The 20,613-nt window shown below is 48.4% G+C and overlaps 1 protein-coding gene across 1 annotated transcript in view; it reads right to left on the bottom strand.

The window, feature by feature from the left end:
* LOC137429599 (unconventional myosin-Ib) overlaps positions 1 to 20,613 on the bottom strand; it is a gene marked incomplete at its 5' end in the record, with an annotated part of 204,686 nt that overhangs the window by 159,953 nt on the left and 24,120 nt on the right. Inside the window, 1 exon segment of the mRNA XM_068119635.2 lies at positions 19,002 to 19,178. Coding sequence (XP_067975736.2) covers positions 19,002 to 19,163 — 162 coding nt within the window.

Raw genomic sequence — 20,613 nt, 5'->3', positions numbered from 1 at the left:
TGGGCAATGTCCGATATCAATAGGTAAAACAAATCAAGCGCAGCATATAGGGGCGTACATACCATTCAAACTACAGGACTATGTCACAGTAAGTGCCGCTGGAGTGTCCGTGCGCCCCGGTTGTCCCGGGTCTTATAGACGCCCCTTTTAGTGGGATAAGCGAGCACTCCCTGGGTTCACCTTCGGTATAATTTCACTACATTCTCCCCGCCGTTAGAACTATACTGCCGCTCGGCAGGTGGCAAGCAAGCGTCAGCAATAATCGGATGGGTCACGTCAATCCACGTCAGTCAGTCCACCTGTAGCGGTCGGGGCGGCGAACTACCCTGCCAGTTCGTGTTCGGAAACTACCGGGTACGGCGTCCCCAAGCCCGGAGTCCCCCGCGTCGGAATAGCCGCCGGAGGTGGGTGTCGGAGGGGGCGCCCCAGCGCCTTCTGGCAAGGGAGTGGGTGACGACGGAAGTGACAGTAGTAGTTCCATAGAGGAAGCTTCGGTAGAGCCCATAGACTCGTAGATGGGTTCGTCGATATCCCTGTCGTCGTCCCCACATGGGGCGAGATGGCGTACGGAGACAGTAGACTCGCGGCCGTCCGCCGTTAACACGCGAGCATGCTCGGGATTAGCCTGGAGGACCCACACCTTATCAACAAGGGGGTCGTACTTGCTAGCGCGAACCGCTCATTTGAGATAGGCGGGCCCCGGCTCAGCGAGCCAGCTGGGTAAAGATTGGATATTACCCGAGCTTCTAGGGTGGTGGAACAGTCTTTCGTGAGGAGTCTGGTTGGTGGCGGTACATAGGAGAGCCCGGATCGAGTTTAGAGCTGCAGGTAGCGACCACGCCCATTTATCGAGGCCTCGGCCGAGGGTCCGGAGGCTTAGCATGACGGCCCTCCATGTAATCCCATTAAAGCGTTCGATCTGCCCATTCGCCTGGGGCTGGTACGGGGTGGTGTAGCTCGAAGCGACATTATTCTGGAGCAAGTAGCCCCTCACCTCCTGAGACAGGAACACCGCACCCCGATCGGTATGCACGTAGGCTGGATGCCCAAACATAGAAAACAAATTCTGCAGGCACCGGATAACCGTGGCGGCCGACATATCCCCGCACGTATAAGCAAAGGGGAATCGTGAATACTCATCAACGATAGTGAGCAGTTAACGAGAGTTACTCGACACCGGCAGCAGCCCCTTTGAAGTCCATCGCCAAGCGCTCCCACGGTCTTGTAGCCCTAACCAGCGTCCCCATAGGAAGGTTGTAAAAGCGCGGTTTGAGCTCCGCACAGATAGTGCAATCATGGCAGATCCGGCGGATGTCCTCATTCGAGTACGGCAGATTACCACTGCACACAAAATGCGTGAAACGCGCCACCCCGGGATGACACATAGTGCCGTGCAAAACGCGCAGTCTCTCCAAAGTTACAACCCCCGCGCAAGTGGCTGGCCTCGATAAGGCATCGGCGACCAGGTTATCCTTCCCCGGGCGGTATTTGATGGTGCAGCAAAAGTCGGCGAGTTCGATACGCCAACGGATGATTTTCTCATTCTTAATGCGCTGAGCATGTAAGGTGTTGTACATAAATGCAACGCTTTGTTGGTCCGTGACGATTTGGAAACACCGCCCAAGCAGGTACGGCCGCCATCGCCGAATTGATTCGACGATCGCGTACGCTTCCTTTTCGACAGACAAATGCCTCCGCTCAGTGGAGGTGAGAGTCTGCGAAAAGAAAGCCACAGGGCGTCCCCCTTGGGAGAGAGTCGCCGCTATCGCATGATCCGAGGCATCACTTTCCAAGACGAAAGAGGCACTCTCGTCAATCGTCGCGACAGCGGCGCCAGCAATGTCGGCTTTAAGGCCCTCGAAGGCCGCCATGGCGGCCGGGCCCATGGGGAACGTGTCGCAGGCCACGAGGGGGCGGAGCTTCGCGGAGAAATTTTGCACCCACTTTGAATAGTGGGCGAACAGCCCGAGAGCACGTTTCAGCGAAGCCCGATCGCTAGGCGGAGCCATATCGAGCAAAGGTCGCAGACGCTCCTTATCCGGAGAAACAGAGCCATGGGTCACGGTGTACCCCAAAAGATCTACCGTGCGTAGAGAGTAACGACACTTAGCCGCATTCATGGTTAGGCGATATTTCCGCGCGACCTCGAGGAAGCGCTTCAGATTAGCGTCGTGATGCTCCTGGTCATACCCACAAACAGTAAGATTGTCCAGATAGACAAAGACATCGGTCAAGTTCTCCTTCGCAACGAGGTCATCCATAGCCCTCTGAAAACAAGTGACCCCGTTAGTTACCCCAAAAGGGAGTCGAGTGAAATGGTACAACCGCTGGCCCGATTCAAAGGCTGTAAAGACGCGATCAGCCCTAGAGATGGGGACCTGATGATACGCACTACGCAGATCGAGAGTGCTATAAACGGAATACAGGGCCACCTGGCGTACCAGGGCATCCATCCCCGGTAAGGGGTAGGCATCCAGCTGTGTAAAACGATTAATCGTCTGTGAGTAGTCGATTACCATGCGCCGGCGGTGGGCCTCACTTCACACCACTAAGACTTGGGCCCGCCATGGTGACCTACTGGGTTCTATAATACCGTCCTTTAAGAGCTGGGCCGTTTCTTCCGCAATGAATTGCGCGTCTGCGCGAGAGTAGCGCCGCGATTTTACGGCTACAGGGGTACAATCAGTGGTCAGGTTGGGGAACAGCGAGAGAGGCTCCACGTCCATCTGAGCGAGGGCGCACACAGCAAGCGTGTCCGGCCCACCGAAGTCTATTTCCAAACGTCCATGTCGCTTAAGGAAATCAAGTCCGAAGAGAACGTCGGCACATAAAGCAGGTAATACCATGAGATACACGTCCGGGAACGTGCGTCCCTTTATCACAAGTTTCAATCGACATGCCCCTTTTGTGCTCAACCGAAGTCCTTGGGAGGCCATGAAGATCCGTCGTGTTGTCCCGAGAACCGGCCACCCATGTTGATGCACTAGTCGTTGATCGATAAAACTATCCGTAGACCCCGTGTCAATCAAAGCTTGCGCAAAAACGCCCGTGACCTTGAGCGGAATGATGGCCTGCGCAAGGCCGGCAGACCCGGCAGGTATTGTACCGGCCGGGCGAGAAGATCGCGCCTCGCGAGTGGATCCCACTCCGGCTGCAATCTTCCGGGCATCGTCGGCAGGTTGGGCCTCAGCAGGAGCATTTAAATCGTAATACCCACTGTCAGAGGACGTTCCCACGCCGGCTGCAGTTTGCCGGTCATTCGGGCAGCCCGTGGAGGATCCTCGTGACAAGCGCATAGTTGGCTCATCTGCAGTTTCATATGCCGGGGTGAGTGTGTGTAAGTAGTAAGAGCCGCCGCCAGATGGCGCTCGAGTCACGTGAGAAGGATCACTGCCATCTGCAGTTTCATATGCCAGAGTGAGTGCATGTAATTCGTAAGAGCCGCCGTCAGATGGTGCTCGAGTCACGTGCTGCGTTTGCCGCACATCAAGAGGAGTTTCCAAAGCAGGAGCATGTCGCTTGTTTGAAGGAGGCGTTCGAACGCCAGTCAAGGTCGGTCGCTCCGCGGCCGGTCGCGTTCGCGCCATTTGTTTCGGCGGCCCGGTGTATCTCACCAAGGTCGTGCGTACAACCAGAGGCCTGCGAGAAGGAGGTCTGCTCATCAAAGCCGAGTGAGGCGCCCCGTCCAGTGCTCGATCCGTTGGCTCAGCGATAAGCCCATTCAAGGTCGCGCGGGTGCGCGTGCCCCGTGCGGCCTTCCTGCAGACCTTTGCAAAATGGCCCTTGGTGGAGCACAGATGGCATATGGCCTCCCGAGCCGGGCATTCAGATCGAGGGTGCTGCCGATTCCCAAAAAAATAACACTTCGCGTACCGGTCAGGCCGTGGCCGGGCAGCGGCAGCAGCAGTTAGGCCGGAAGCGGAGTCCGCTTCAGGAGCACCCAGAGTCTCGGCCGTGGTGGTCAGGTCCTCCCCCATATCCTCGGCGGTAACCCTCTCCGGTCGCGCGAGTTGAGAAGTCCCCGCCACGACTCGTGGGTGGTCATAAGCGGTGGATTGTTCACGGGCATCTGTAAAGACGCGTGCCAGCCGTAGTGCCTCCGTAAATGTCAGCTCCGCGGTCTCCAAGGGTCGGAGCCTCAAGACTCCAGAATTAATTCCGGAGACGAATGAATCTCGGAGAAGGTCATCCTGGACTTGCTCATGGGTCCGAACCTCTTGGACGCAGTCCGCCAATAGGTAACGCAGCTCCTGCGCGTAGCGATCGATCGATTCCGATGGTTGATGTCGCCGCTGGGAGAGTTGATGCCGGCCGTGCACGGCGCTCCGTGTCTTTACGTATAGTCGCTTTAGCTCAGCCAGAGCCGTAGCGTACGTCTCAAATCGAGCAATGCTCCGGTAAACGCTGTGATTGACCTTCGACTGTAACATGTACAGCTTCACCGCAGCGGTGGGCTCTGTTTCGTGAGCGGCAAAGTAATTCTCCAGCGTTTTGAGCCAGTGGGTGAACTCCGATCCCGACCCCTCAGCTTGAGCGTCGGCACCGAGAATCGGTACCATGATCATCTTGTGTTCAGTCATTTCGTCGATCTAAATGATATTAAATGTCGTGAAAATCAAGCACAGACACGACTTGTCCCTTGGGTAGGTTTAATATCATTTAGATCTGAAGTAACATCCTGTAAAAATACATTCATGCAACAGACATTAGAATCAGAGTATTACATGGGCAATGTCCGATATCAATAGGTAAAACAAATCAAGCGCAGCATATAGGGGCGTACATACCATTCAAACTACAGGACTATGTCACAGTAAGTGCCGCTGGAGTGTCCGTGCGCCCCGGTTGTCCCGGGTCTTATAGACGCCCCTTTTAGTGGGATAAGCGAGCACTCCCTGGGTTCACCTTCGGTATAATTTCACTACAGGTACTAAGTCCACTACTATTTGTAGCTGTGATGGAGGTGCTGGCTCAGAACGTAAAGGAGGGTTTACCGTGGGAGTTGTTGTATGCAGATGATCTGGTGTTGATTGCAGAAAGTATGGATAGACTGAAGGAAAAGATGAACAAGTGGAAGGAATGTATGGAGACAAAAGGTCTGACGGTCAATATCGGAAAGACGAAGGTGATGGCAAGTGGGAAAGCATGTGGTGAGGTGGAAAGAAATGGGAAGTGGGCATGTGCTGTGTGCAGGAAGAGTGTCGGAGTGAACTCCATTCAATGTACAATGTGCGCTGAGTGGGTTCATCAAAAATGTAGTGGTCTGAGAGGGTCATTAACCAGTGTGGCAGCTACATTCAAGTGTAAGGTGTGCACAAAGAGAGCTGCAGATGGAGGAAATGTTGAGTTGGATCTTGGAGACGGCATGAAGCTGGAAGGTGTGAAAACATTTTGCTATCTAGAAGACATGCTGAATGGAGAAGGTGGATCAGACTCGGCAATGGTTGCTCTAGTGAGATGTGCATGGAAGAGTTTCGGGAACTGAGTGGCGTGCTGATGAGGAGGTGAGTGTCGTTGAAGCTGAAGGGAAAGGTGTATGCGGCATGTGCGAGAAGTGTTATGATTTATGGGAGCGAGACATGGGTAATGAACGTAGAGCAGCAACGAAGGCTGGAAAGGGTGGAAATGTGAATGGTTCGGTGGATGTACGGAGTATCGTTGAGAGAGAGGAAGACAAATGATGAATTGCGAAAGATGATGGGAATAGAGCCTGTGATTGATGCTGTGAAGAGGAACAGGATGAGATGGTTTGGTCATGTGTTGAGGAAGGATGAAAGTGACTGGTTGAGAAGAGTGATGGAAATGAATGTAGAAGGAAGTAGAGGATGGGGAAGACCGAGAAAGACTTGGCTAAAGATGGTGGAAGAAGAAATGCGGGCAAGGGGGTTAACAAGGAGAGATGCAGAAAATAGGGCAAAATGGAGAAGATTGTCATGGCGACCGCAAGGCTAACCCCTGCTCTAGCAGGGGAAATGGCCTTTAAAATGCCTGTTGTTGTTGTTGTTGTGTTGCACTAGCTCAGGTGCAAATAATTAGAACATCGATAGAGAGGATCTTAGAGGAACCTGACTTATTTAAACCTCAGACATTTAGTTTGGTTTGCTCTTTGTTGTTGAAGTGTGCGGCGTCACCATGCCAAGATCAAAAGAGCTCTCTGAGCCCTTCAGAAAGAAGGTTATAGATGCCTATGAGTCTGGGAAGGGATTTATAAAGAACTCCAAACAATTTGAAATCAATCATTCGACTGTCCGGAAGATCATCTACAAGTGGAGAAGATTCCAAACAACTGCCAACTTGTTCAGGCCAGGCCACCCCAGCAAGTTCAGCCCGAGAGCAGACCGCAAGATGCTGAAAGAAGTCTCTAAGGACCCCAGAATGTCATCACGCGACCTACAGGTAGCTCTTGCCACTGTTGATGTCAAAGTGCACGAGTCTACCATTAGAAAGAGGCTGCACAAATGTGATCTACATGGGAGGTGTGCCAGGAGGAAACCTTTGCTGTCCAGAAAGAACATAAGGGTAAGACTAAAGTTTGCCAATGAACACCTGGGCAAAGACCAACACTTCTGGATCAATATGCTCTGGACAGATGAGTCAAAGGGAGAGCTATTTGGCCACAGTACCAGAAGACATGTTTGGCAAAAACCAAAGACAGCATTTAATAATAATAATAATACATTTATTTTATATAGCGCTTTTCAAGAAGCCCAAAGACGCTTTGACAGAGTACAAAAAACAAGTGCAAAAGACAAAAATCAATAGGTAAATAATCAAAGCAAAAGGAAGGAGCAGGAGAAGAGATACCAACTGTACCAACAGTTGATACTGTACCAACAACTGTACCAACAGTTGAAGAGATACCAACTTTGACCACAAGAACCTGATACCAACTGTAAAGCATGGTGGTGGAAATATTCTGGTTTGGGGCAGCTTTGCTGCATCAGGGCCTGGGCAGCTCACCATCATAGAATCCACGATGAATTCTTCATTGTACCAGAGAGTGCTTGAGGATAATGTGAGGCCATCTGTCGGGAAGTTGAAGCTCAACCGAAGGTGGACCTTGCAACATGACAATGACCCGAAACATACCAGTAAATCCACCAAGGAATGGCTGAAAAGAAAGAAATGGAGGGATCTGGAATGGCCAAATCAAAGCCCGAATCTAAATCCCATCGAGATGTTGTGGGGGGATTTGAAACGAGCTGTGCATGCAAGAAACCCCTCAAACATCGCACAGCTGAAAGAATTCTGGATGAAGGAGTGGGCAAAAATTTCTCCCAGTCGATGTCAGACTGGTAGACAGTTATAAGAAACGCCGACTTGAGGTTGTTTCTGCCAAAGGGGGCAATACCACCTATTAGAGCCAAGGGTGTACTTACTTTTTCCACAGAAGGAAATGGCATCTGTTAATTTTTTGTTGAATAAATTATTGCAAAGTCAATTTTTCATTGTTTTTTGTTCAATTAGATCACCTTTATCTGTAGATACTGTTTGAATGAAGATCAAATGTTGATATGTCCATATATGTTAAAAAGATAAAAACATTTCATGGGGTGTACTTACTTTTTCCACATGCGAAATTTGCATTTATGTTTATTTAAATTATACAATAGACTACAAAATGTAAATGTTTCATATTTGTTATATTATATCACCTTTATCTATCAATATTGTTGAAATGAAGATCAAATAGCTGTATGTTGAAATATGTTGAAAAAGTCAAAACTTTACATGGGGTGTACAGTACAGTACTTACTTTTTCACATGACTGTATATCAGAATATAATTTCAGTTCTCCAACCTAATGAGCGCAAGCTATGACGTCACCGCCGTGTACGTAAGCCTTGCCTGCCAAGCTCCCAAAGAGTCATCTGACAGTGCGTAATTTAGATCTTAGTTCAGATACTATCACAAGTGCATACAAAACTCAGTTACCGACCTGGTTTCGCCCTTACACAACATGGCTAAAAGTATGTAGACACCCAAACATCATACATGGGATCCAAGGATCCTGGGTTCTGGTGTTGGTTTAGCGGTTAAGGTGCCGGCTTTGGATCCTAGGATCCTGGGTTCTGGTGTTGGTTTAGCGGTTAGGGTGCCGGCTTGGGATCCTAGGATCCTGGGTTCTGGTGTTGGTTTAGCGGTTAGGGTGCCGGCTTGGGATCCTAGGATCCTGGGTTCTGGTGTTGGTTTAGTGGTTAAGGTGCCGGCTTGGGATCCTAGGATCCTGGGTTCTGGTGTTGGTTTAGCGGTTAGGGTGCCGGCTTGGGATCCTAGGATCCTGGGTTCTGGTGTTGGTTTAGCGGTTAGGGTGCCGGCTTGGGATCCTAGGATCCTGGGTTCTGGTGTTGGTTTAGCGGTTAGGGTGCCAGCTTGGGATCCTAGGATCCTGGGTTCTGGTGTTGGTTTAGCGGTTAGGGTGCCGGCTTGGGATCCAAGGATCCTGGGTTCTGGTGTTGGTTTAGCGGTTAAGGTGCCGGCTTGGGATCCTAGGATCCTGGGTTCTGGTGTTGGTTTAGCGGTTAGGGTGCCGGCTTGGGATCCTAGGATCCTGGGTTCTGGTGTTGGTTTAGCGGTTAGGGTGCCAGCTTGGGATCCTAGGATCCTGGGTTCTGGTGTTGGTTTAGCGGTTAGGGTGCCGGTTTGGGATCCTAGGATCCTGGGTTCTGGTGTTGGCTAAGCGGTTAGGGTGCCGGCTTGGGATCCTAGGATCCTGGGTTCAAATCCCGGTCAATCACCAAATTAACGCCAGGGGGGTTGACTCAGCCTGTCATCCTTCCAAGGTCGGCAAATTGAGTACCAGCTCACTGGTAATTCCCTGTGTGTGGCAAGAGGCGACCAACAGGGTTGGCGGCAGGGAGGGCATCCGGCCATAAAACATTGCTTCAAAAAGGGTACAACGGTGCCCAAAAAAAGGCCAACCCCTGCTCTGCGGGGAAAAATGGCCTCTAAAGGTGGTTCTTCTAATCCATGATCAGACAGTTCCACATAAAATGGCTCACATGAGGAAGCTTTGAACGATGTTTTAATTCCCATACGGCTTCCGTGAGATCTCAGTTCTGTGCCAAAACAATCTCGGGTTACAAGCATCCGTTGGCAACTAGTATTTTACATTTGTGGAAGATTTCTGCAACTCCGACTTTTATTATGATTCGTGTGCAGCCTGTGGCTGCTGGTTGCATCATTTCTGTGGGCGTGAATGCCGCTGATGCAGTGCCTCTCTATAACCAGTCATTTGGTGCTCATTTTACTGACGTCGGAATGATGACAGGCTGAATCAACCCACCTGGTGTTCATTCAACGGTTGACAGGGGCTCAAATTCAGGATGGAAAGATCTCAAGACAGCCAGCTTAACCGCTAAGCCAACACCAGACATTAATTACTACTACTACTGCTACTTCTACTACTGCTGCTGCTGCTGCTGCTGCTGCTTTGTCGGGCCCAATTATTTTGATGTTACGAGTCGGCCGGGAAACACTTTTGTCCCAAATCTTCTACAAACTGACTGTGCAGGCCTGACATTTGTCTGGAGGTGATTTGGGCAGGAATTTGCTTTTAGTTCAGGATGCCAGTGATAACTCGCCTACTCCTCATGACAGACACAGTGGGATTTTTTAACACCCAACAACGGCTGGTGCTGGCAGACGGGTTTTCAGATGGATGGTGCACACATTGATGCCTCGCCCTGCATGCAAAATACCAGAATGACAGTTTATTGCTGGATCGGGATTCCAACCGTTGCTCAGCTTGCCGCCGTGGAAACCAAGGCCTTCATGATCATTGGAATCTCCCGCACAGAGGCCGAGTCCATGGGCCTATCATTTTCCCCATCGCAGACATGTCGGTAGTCCCTTTGTCTTCAATAGGGCACACACGATCAACCATCAATCCCCATCTGGTGAAACGACCTAAATTCGGGATCACTGCTCACCTACACTCATCCATTCCTATTTTTTCCCACCTGTGGAATCAACTTCCTCATTCTCTTCAACCACATCCTTCCCTCCAGGTCTTCAGTCAGCTGTTCACCTCCATCTCAGATCAGGCCAAATCCAAAACCATGATATTTTCTTCCCTCATTAACCCCCACACCCCACCTCAAGCCCTTCTCCTTCCAAACTTCCAGCTTTTCCCTCCTGTGAGCTTCCTTCTGTATCCATGTTGTCCTTTCCTGCCCCCATTGCTCCCCACACCCATTGTTTGTCCAAGTCTCACTCTATCTTGGCCTTTAACCCTGCTGTTGCTGTCCTCCCTCCTCCCCCCACCTCTCTCTACTGTTCCCTTTGTCCTGTCATGTCAAGATCCACTGAGTGTACCGGCTCTTCCACCAGCCTCGACGATGCACACAGAAATATAAAAAAAACATTGGCAGTAAAAAAATCATCATTAACTGTATTATAAATTTTACATAAGCATCATAAAATTTTTACGCATTTCTTGGACTATTGTCCCATTGTTTTGAATGCCAAATGTACATGACATTATAGCACACAGGCCATATTTGGACGGAACAGGGCCTCAACCTCGGATGAGCAAATCCCATAACAACGCACACTCACAATTCAAATCCCATATTTGAATATTCAAAATTCCCATATTCAAAAATCCCATAACAACGCACACTCACAATTCAAATCCCATATTTGAATATTCAAAATTCCCATATTCAAAAATCCCATAACAACGCACACTCACAATTCAAATCCCATATTTGAATATTCAAAATTCCCATATTCAAAAATCCCATAACAACGCACACTCACAATTCAAATCCCATATTTGAATATTCAAAATTCCCATATTCAAAAATCCCATAACAACGCACACTCACAATTCAAATCCCATATTTGAATATTCAAAATTCCCATATTCAAAAATCCCATAACAACGCACACTCACAATTCAAATCCCATATTTGAATATTCAAAATTCCCATATTCAAAAATCCCATAACAACGCACACTCACAATTCAAATCCCATATTTGAATATTCAAAATTCCCATATTCAAAAATCCCATAACAACGCACACTCACAATTCAAATCCCATATTTGAATATTCAAAATTCCCATATTCAAAAATCCCATAACAACGCACACTCACAATTCAAATCCCATATTTGAATATTCAAAATTCCCATATTCAAAAATCCCATAACAACGCACACTCACAATTCAAATCCCATATTTGAATATTCAAAATTCCCATATTCAAAAATCCCATAACGCACACTCACAATTCAAATCCCATATTTGAATATTAAAAATTCCCATATTCAAAAATCCCATAACAACGCACACTCACAATTCAAATCCCATATTTGAATATTCAAAATTCCCATATTCAAAAATCCCATAACAACGCACACTCACAATTCAAATCCCATATTTGAATATTCAAAATTCCCATATTCAAAAATCCCACAACAACGCACACTCACAATTCAAATCCCATATTTGAATATTCAAAATTCCCATATTCAAAAATCCCATAACGCACACTCACAATTCAAATCCCATATTTGAATATTAAAAATTCCCATATTCAAAAATCCCATAACAACGCACACTCACAATTCAAATCCCATATTTGAATATTCAAAATTCCCATATTCAAAAATCCCATAACAACGCACACTCACAATTCAAATCCCATATTTGAATATTCAAAATTCCCATATTCAAAAATCCCATAACAACGCACACTCACAATTCAAATCCCATATTTGAATATTCAAAATTCCCATATTCAAAAATCCCATAACAACGCACACTCACAATTCTCAACAAACACACTCACGTTGTTATTAAACTTCAGTTTTCTCGTTTTTAACTTTCCTCTTCACACAAACAATTGGCCTACGCACAATCCTTGGACTCACCAGAAACGTTTGCGTAACTTTTGATACTTCCTTCAAAATGTGCTTTAACATCCACAGTTATTCAAAAACTTTACTTTACAATTCGGAAAAACTTCAGACAATTTAGAATCCCGAGCTGCAGATTCGTTTGGAACTTCTCTGTTTCTTTGCTCCATTGGTCCGGAAGCAATGGGTTCCAGCAGTTAAACCTCCCCAGTGATTTCTCAAATGACTTTCACACATGTTGCCCAGAGGATGGAAGTCAGATCATGTGTCTCACCACTCTTAAACAAGACAAAGATCTAACGGAGCAGTCAGGTCTGCTCCTTCTTTGCTTCCCTGCGGGAAACTCGGTTTCTTTTTGGGAATCGCCCAAGCAGCCATTCGGGCCTCTTTGAAGAAACGGGAAAGAAACAAAAACGATATTCAAAACGAGATATCACATTTGCAGAATTTGTAAAAGCTTGGATTTGATGGGGAAAAAGCTGTCATTGCATGTAAAATGTGGCATGGAATCGACCCAAGCTTCACAAACCGAAACTTTCGACCCCAGTTTGGACAGACCATTGACAAATTGCATTCTGCTGCCATGTTTCCTTGCATCAGATTAATTAATACATGAAGCTCCCACAAATGGTCTGGCAGGATCAACTAGAGGTATGCACACTCACCTTTGAGCTGCCTACCCTGGGTTTGACTCCCGAACAAACTACAAACTGTCATCCTTGTGTTACGTATTCAGGGTGAGGCATCAATATGCGTGTCCTCCTGGATGTCTCTCAGGAAGAGTAGGTGAATTATCGTCGGCACCCTGAACAAATTCCAAATACCAAAAGTATTCAAGGTATTACAAAAGCAATTGAGTATCCTGCGATTGAGTTCCGATCTGTCCACGATTGGTTCTTGCCTTTCAAACATTTCTCGACATCATGAATGGGCCGACACTCTCGAAAGAGCACTGGCCTCCATTTTTATCATTATACAAACTTGTACAGTAGAACCACATTGAGAGGCCATTTTTCCCCACAGAGCAGGCGTTGGCCTTTTTTGTGCACAGTGGTCCCCTTTTTGAAGCAATGTTTTATGGCCGGATGCCCTTCCTGCCGCCAATCATGTTGGTCGCCTTTTGCGACACGCAGGGAATTACCAATGAACTGGTGCTCAACTTGCCGACCTCGAAAGGATGACAGGCTGAGTCAACCACCTTGGCATTAATTCGGCGATCGACCGGGATTTGAACCCAGGATCCCAGGACTCCAAGCCTGCACCCTAACCGCGAAGCCAACACCAGAACCCAGGATCCTAGGATCCCAAGCCGGCACCCTGACCGCTAAGCCAACACCAGAACCCAGGATCCTAGGATCCGAAGCCGGCACCCTAACCGCCAAGCCAACACCAGAACCAAGGATCCTATGATCCCAAGCCGGCACCCTAACCGCTAAGCTAACACCAGAACCCAGGATCCTAGGATCCCAAGCCGGCACCCTAACCGCTAAGCCAACACCAGAACCCAGGATCCTAGGATCCCAGGCCGGCACCTTAACCGCTAAGCCAACACCAGAACCCAGGATCCTCGGATCCCAAGCCGGCACCCTAACCGCTGAACCAACACCAGAACCGAGGATCCTCGGACCCCAAGCCGGCACCTGAACCGCAAAGCCAACACCAGAACCCAGGATCCCAAGCTGGCACCCTAACCGCGAAGCCAACGCCAGAACCCAGGATCCTCGGATCCCAAGCCGGGACCCTAACCGCTAAACCAACACCAGAACCCAGGATCCTCGGATCGCAAGCCAGCACCCTAACCGCTAAGCCAACACCAGAACCCAGGATCATAGGATCCCAAGCCGCACCCAAACCGCTAAGCCAACACCAGAACCCAGGATCCTAGGACCCCAAGCCGGCACCCTAACCGCTAAGCCAACACCAGAACCCAGGATCCTAGGACCCCAAGCCGGCACCCTAACCGCTAAGCCAACACCAGAACCCAGGATCCCAAGCTGGCACCCTAACCGCTAAGCCAACACCAGAACCCAGGATCCGAAGATCCCATGCCGGCACCCGAAACGCGAAGCCAACACCAGAACCCAGGATCCTAGGACCCCAAGCCGGCACCCTAACCGCTAAGCCAACACCAGAACCCAGGATCCCAAGCTGGCACCCTAACCGCTAAGCCAACACCAGAACCCAGGATCCGAAGATCCCAAGCCGGCACCCCTAACCGCTAAGCCAACACCAGAACCCAGGATCCCAAGCTGGCACCCTAACCGCTAAGCCAACACCAGAACCCAGGATCCTCGGATCCCAAGCTGGCACCCTAACCGCTAAGCCAACACCAGAACCCAGGATCCTAGGATCCCAAGCCGGCACCCTAACCGCTAAGCCAACACCAGAACCCAGGATCCTAGGATCCCAAGCCGGCACCCTAACCGCTAAGCCAACAGCAGAACCCAGGATCCTAGGATCCCAAGCCGGCACCCTGACCGCTAAGCCAACACCACAACCCAGGATCCTAAGATCCCAAGCCGGCACCCTGACCGCTAAGCCAACACCAGAACCCAGGATCCTAGGATCCCAAGCCGGCACCCTGACCGCTAAGCCAACACCACAACCCAGGATCCTAAGATCCCAAGCCGGCACCCTGACCGCTAAGCCAACACCACAACCCAGGATCCTAAGATCCCAAGCCGGCACCCTAACCGCTAAGCAAACACCAGAACCCAGGATCCTAGGATCCCAAGCCGGCACCCTGACCGCTAAGCCAACACCACAACCCAGGATCCTAAGATCCCAAGCCGGCATCCTAACCGTGAAGCCAACACCAGAACCCAGGATCCTAGGATCCCAAGCCGGCACCCTGACCGCTAAGCCAACACCACAACCCAGGATCCTAAGATCCCAAGCCGGCACCCTGACCGCTAAGCCAACACCACAACCCAGGATCCTAAGATCCCAAGCCGGCACCCTGACCGCTAAGCCAACACCACAACCCAGGATCCTAAGATCCCAAGCCGGCACCCTAACCGCTAAGCAAACACCAGAACCCAGGATCCTAGGATCCCAAGCCGGCACCCTGACCGCTAAGCCAACACCACAACCCAGGATCCTAAGATCCCAAGCCGGCACCCTAACCGTGAAGCCAACACCAGAACCCAGGATCCTAGGATCCCAAGCCGGCACCCTGACCGCTAAGCCAACACCACAACCCAGGATCCTAAGATCCCAAGCCGGCACCCTGACCGCTAAGCCAACACCACAACCCAGGATCCTAAGATCCCAAGCCGGCACCCTAACCGCTAAGCCAACACCACAACCCAGGATCCTAAGATCCCAAGCCGGCACCCTGACCGCTAAGCCAACACCACAACCCAGGATCCTAAGATCCCAAGCCGGCACCCTGACCGCTAAGCCAACACCAGGCTGAAACTTGTACAGTCGTGTATTTTTTTTTTTTTTTTAACCATGGTGTGTCTTGGACAATTGTGAGTATCTCATCCGTGGAACTTTTGGAACGTTGCTCGTAACTTTTTTTGTTGTTTTTTTGTATGCAGGATCGAGGCTCGTGAAAGAGCGAACATTTATCACACAAAAAATCAAACAGACACACAAAACATATAATAAGGGTAGCGGTAGACAAGCTGGGGAGAGAAGGGGAAGCACAAACACAACATCTGAGAGCAGGGACCAGGGACATCGGGAGATCTGTGGGAGGGAGAGGGCTTGGGGGTAGGAGGTGTGGGAAGGGGGCGGGGGGTTGGGGGAAGTATAGAATATAAGGACACTGCTTGGACTTCCAGGAAAGAAGTTGGTATTTCAAAAAAGTGTATCTGGGGTGAAATTAGCGGGGGTAGAAAAGATCAAAGTTTTGGATGGGCGAAGATGAGAGATGGTGGTGAACAGCTGTTTTAAAGACCTGGAGGGAGGAGTGGGATTGAAGAGAGTGAGGGAGTTTGTTCCAGAGGTGGGAGAAAAGAGGAATGAAGGAGTGAAGGTGAGCAGAGAGTCTTGATTTTGGCAGTTTAACCATAAGAGGGTTGCAGGCAGATCTTGTGCGACCTGTAGGAATAATTGAGGGACAGAGCCCAGAGAGAGCTGGGGGAGCAAGGCCGGAGAGGAGTTGGTAGAAGACAGAAAGACCACCAACCTGCCTGCGGTGAGTAAGTGAAAGGCCCTCGGAGTTAGCTTCATCGCGGGAGATTCCAATGATTCTGAAAGCTTTGGTTTCAACAGCATGACGCCGAGCTAGGTGTGAGGCAGGAGCACCAGCCCAGAGGGGAGAACAGTATTCCATTGAGCTGCGGATGAAAGCCTTGTATGTAGTGAGGAGCTCAGGTGTGCCAAGAAAGGACTTCGCACGACGGAGGATGCCCAGTCGGTGACTGGCTTTGGAGGCCAGATTGGAAATGTGGTTTTCCCAAGAAAGATCATGGCAGATAGTGAGACCCAAAAGCTTGAGCGACAGAACTTCTTGGAGAGGATTGTTCAGAAAGTAGATGGGACGGTTGTTCAGGAGGTCTTTTCGGAGAGACATAGTAAGAGTGTGAGATTTGTCAGGATTGAAAGACATGTTCCACTTCTTTGACCAGTCTGATTTTGTCCAGGTCTGCAGAGAGTGAGGAGGCTGCAGACTGCCAATCTGAGGGTTGAGGAATGGAGCAGCAGAGAGTGGAGTCGTCAGCAAAGAGGTAGAGAGGATTTTCCAGAGAGTCGGAGAGATCATTGATGAAGACCAGAAAAAGCACAGGGCCCAGAACACTGCCTGGGGGAACTCCAGCCTGAACAGGAAAGGGAGGTGAGACAAACCCATTCAGGGCCACACGTTGACTACGACGAGAGAGGAAGTCCGCAAGCCATGCGTGGAGATTTCCCTGGATACCATAGGAGGAGAGTTTGGTGAGCAGAGCGTGGTGCCAGACCGTATTGAAGGCACGTGATATGTCAAGGGAGACAGCTCTTATTTCTTGTTTGACATTGAGGACCTCCATCCATTGTTGAGACAGCAGAAGCAACATGGCCAGAGTAGAATGACCTGGTCTGAATCTCCAAATTGATGATCCGAGATCAAGCCATTGGAGAAGAGGAAAGATTTGATATCTGAAGCAATGATGGATTCCATGACCTTGCTGTTATTGGGAGAAGGCTGATTGGTCTGTAGTTGCAAGGATATGTTTTTGCACCTTTTTGTGCAAAGCGGTGATGTTGGCTGATTTCCAAGCTGATGGCAGATGAGCTTGAGCAAAAGAGAGGGTGAAGAGAACAGAGAGAGGGTGAGATAGAGCGGAAGAGCAGGATTTTAGGACCCGTGGGCTGATGCCGTCAGGTCCAGTTGCAGAATCAGAGTCGAGGGTTGACAATGTGCTGTAATTTGAGCTAGCAAGTCTCGTCGGCATGTGAGCGAGTCTGAAGGAGTTAAACAAACCCAGTCGAAGCGAAACAATAACAACTACTTGTTATCACAGACACACAACGGTTGTAATGAAAGAGGTATTTGCATGATGACATCGAGTGAATGCTTTGCAGAGCGATAAGGAAATTATATTTGTGCCTTCTTGCCAAAGTCCCCATCTCGAAAATAAAATAAATATCAACAAACCAAAAATAAAGCCATCAATATATAATTAGAGCAAATATGATGTGGAAGTTGTTTTGAAGTTGTCCGACACGAACGATGCTTGTTTAACCTTTTAACTTCTTTACTTTTAAGATGTGGGGGTCTGGTTACAGCGATCGTGCTTTGTACTGCGCTTTCCAATGGACGGCAAATAACCTGAAAGGTACAGGTAAAGAGGTTCTTCTGATGCTGATGTACCATACTCTGTTACAGAGCGTCGGTGCCACCGAAACAGTTTCTTGGTCAGGGCTACACTGGGTGGTTTGGGCAGGAATTCGTAATTTGGCAATGGGTGCCGGCGATAGCTCGCCTACTCTTCACGAAGGACAACATGGGATCTTTAACGTCTATCAACGAAATTCGGTAGATCGGACGCTCGGTTTAATGTCCATCCGAGGGACGGCACACGCATCGATGAATCACCTTGCCTGTGAAACACCAGGATGACAGTTTATAGCTGGACCGAGATTCAAACCCAGGCCAGGTGGCTTCGAGGAGTGCGCACACATGTGGGCCATCCTGCCAGGCACCAGGAAGTATTAGGCACCCTCTCTTGTAATCAAAGGAAAAATTTGTTGAGTGCAACATCGTTTCATCATAAGATGAGTATTCATAAATATAATTCGCCAAAAATACATCTGTAACTGCTCCCGATATATCAGAGATAGGACAATTTCCGAATTTGCATTTGATTCCACAACGATCTATCAGACCAACGATGCGACCAATGATCTATCAGACTTCCAACAATTACTCCTCAAAGATCCTGTCGAGGGTATCTGTGTGGCCATGGTCAAACCAACACTGTTAATATGGCTCAGTAGGTGTTTTTCTATCTTACTCGTTGTGTGTTCGAGTCTTGGCAATGTCATGATCACTATAAAATGTCATTGTCATGCAGTGACATGGGAGAGGGGGGCTGAATTACACCGACATCACATGTTTTGTCATGTTGGCGAACCTGCCTGTGAACATTTTGGAATAGGTGTGGGGTTCACTACCTTTTCTTCATTTAGGGCCGTTACTGCCCCAGTGACCCCGTGAGGTCCATTAAGGATAAGTTGTCGACAGGATTATCGGATCAGGATCTGTTATGTTTTGGCCACAGCACAGTCCTGCTACAAGGAAGCTTGATCGCAATGAATTTCATTAAAATGAGCACCACTTTAGCAGATAATCATGTTTTAATGAGTGATTTTACACTCAATATAACAAACAGTGAATTGTGCATTTTGAATGGAGAGATTTTCAGAAAAATTATGTAAAACTCTCTGTTATGTCCAGTTGGGTATGTGATTTGGGAACTGCAGGTATAGGTAGGAGGTTGTGCTCATGTGCCAAGAGTGCTGAGGAATAGGAACGGAGGGGGTATTTGAAGGGGGGAAGAAGCAGAGGGAGGTCCTTGAGGAGGAAGGGGAGTTGTAATCCCAGACAAACATATTTTTGATACAACAGTCCTGTTTTTGATACGTAATTACACCTGATACTATAAAATAAGACATGGTGGAACTGGAATTGGTGTTGCTCACGTAAACGTTGTCGTGCTCAAATCGTTGTCGCAGGTTATGGATGAAGGTTTCCTCCGTCAATGGTTCCAGCAGAACCATATCTCCGACACCCACAGCCGAATCGAGCAGGGCCGACGCCTTCTGCTCCAGCCTGCTGCCGTGGGAGCGCGATGTGGATCCCATCTGGACCCGGGACAACTGCAGGTCAAGCCAAATATGTCACTTTTTAAATTTAGAGTGGAGACACTCTTTGCATCTCCTCTGTGAAGACATTGCAAAATATTCCGAGAAAACGTTTGCACTTAAAATCAGCAACCCATTCACAACATTAAAAACAAGAAAGAGCAGAGATTGCAAACCCTTGGCGGGATGTTTTCAGTGGTTTTTAAGGCATTAGTGTTAAAAACAAATATGGCGGCCGAACCACGTGACCGATGACGTCATGATTATTTTTTCCTCCACCAATTTATCCCGAGATGATGCTCAAGAAATTTCATCTTCATCGGATGAAGTTTTGAACTTGTCGAATTATGACGTCATAATGGAGGCACCGATGACATCATTAGCATATTTTATTCCCCGTGGAGTTCTTTACAATGAGCCATGTCTCCATTTTTTCTATGTGGCGTTTTCAGAGATATAGAGGGGCAAAGTTTTTCGGTTTTTCCAAGTTGGCGCCCATGCCACGTGACCTATGACGTCATAATTATCTTTTTTTTAAATTATACAGGTGGAGTTGCACCAATGGTGAAAATTTCCTGTCAATCGGATCAACGGTTACAGAGAAAATCATATTTATTGTGCGGACAAACAGACAGACAAACAGACCCAAATGCAATACCCTCTCCTCCTGCGAGGGTAACTAGAATGGCACTCGGTAGAGAGCATACCTCCACTAAGCTGAACAGTTTGTTTTGTATCCCACTGATAGGCCAGACCTGGATTCGGACCTGAACCAAAATCTAATCGGCTTGTTCTTGCCACCAAACCAACTCATCCACCTAGTTTAGTCAAAACTTGTCCATAACTTTATTAAATATCATGTTATTTATCGCTTTTCGCCCAATCCCCCAATGGTGAAGATTCACTTGGAAATTAAATAATTCTCGTATCCGAATCCATATTCAAATCTTTAACAAAATAGAACCGAATCGTCCTTGTCACACACCCAACTTCTCCACCATGTTCCGTCCAAATCCGTCCACAACCTTTTGAGATATCCTGCTATATAATGTTTTTGGCCCGATCTCCCAATGGTGAAGAATCACTTTAAAAATTATAGTAGCCGGATCCGAATCCAAATCTTCACCAAAATCTAAACATTTCGTCCTTGTCACATACACTACCTTCCTGCCAAATTTCGTTTCAATCTGTCAACAGCTTTTTGAGATATCTTGTTCACAAACAGACAGATAGACAGGGGTGAGTGAAAACATACCCTCCATACACCTTTGGTGGTGGAGGTAAAAATCATCACAAGGCACGTTTAGAAAGTCTCAATCTCATCACATTCTTCTTAAATTCAAACATTCTCTGGGATGAGATGTGGTGTGAAGAAATTTAAATTGAAAAAAACGGCATCATATGATCAGGAGTAAAAAAAAATATATATATATATATATATCTTCCACCT

This window comes from Myxine glutinosa, chromosome 6, assembly GCF_964187855.1.
Source record: "Myxine glutinosa chromosome 6, kmMyxGlut1.1, whole genome shotgun sequence".
NCBI lineage: Eukaryota > Metazoa > Chordata > Myxini > Myxiniformes > Myxinidae > Myxine > Myxine glutinosa.
This window is presented reverse-complemented; position numbering and strand designations above follow the sequence as displayed.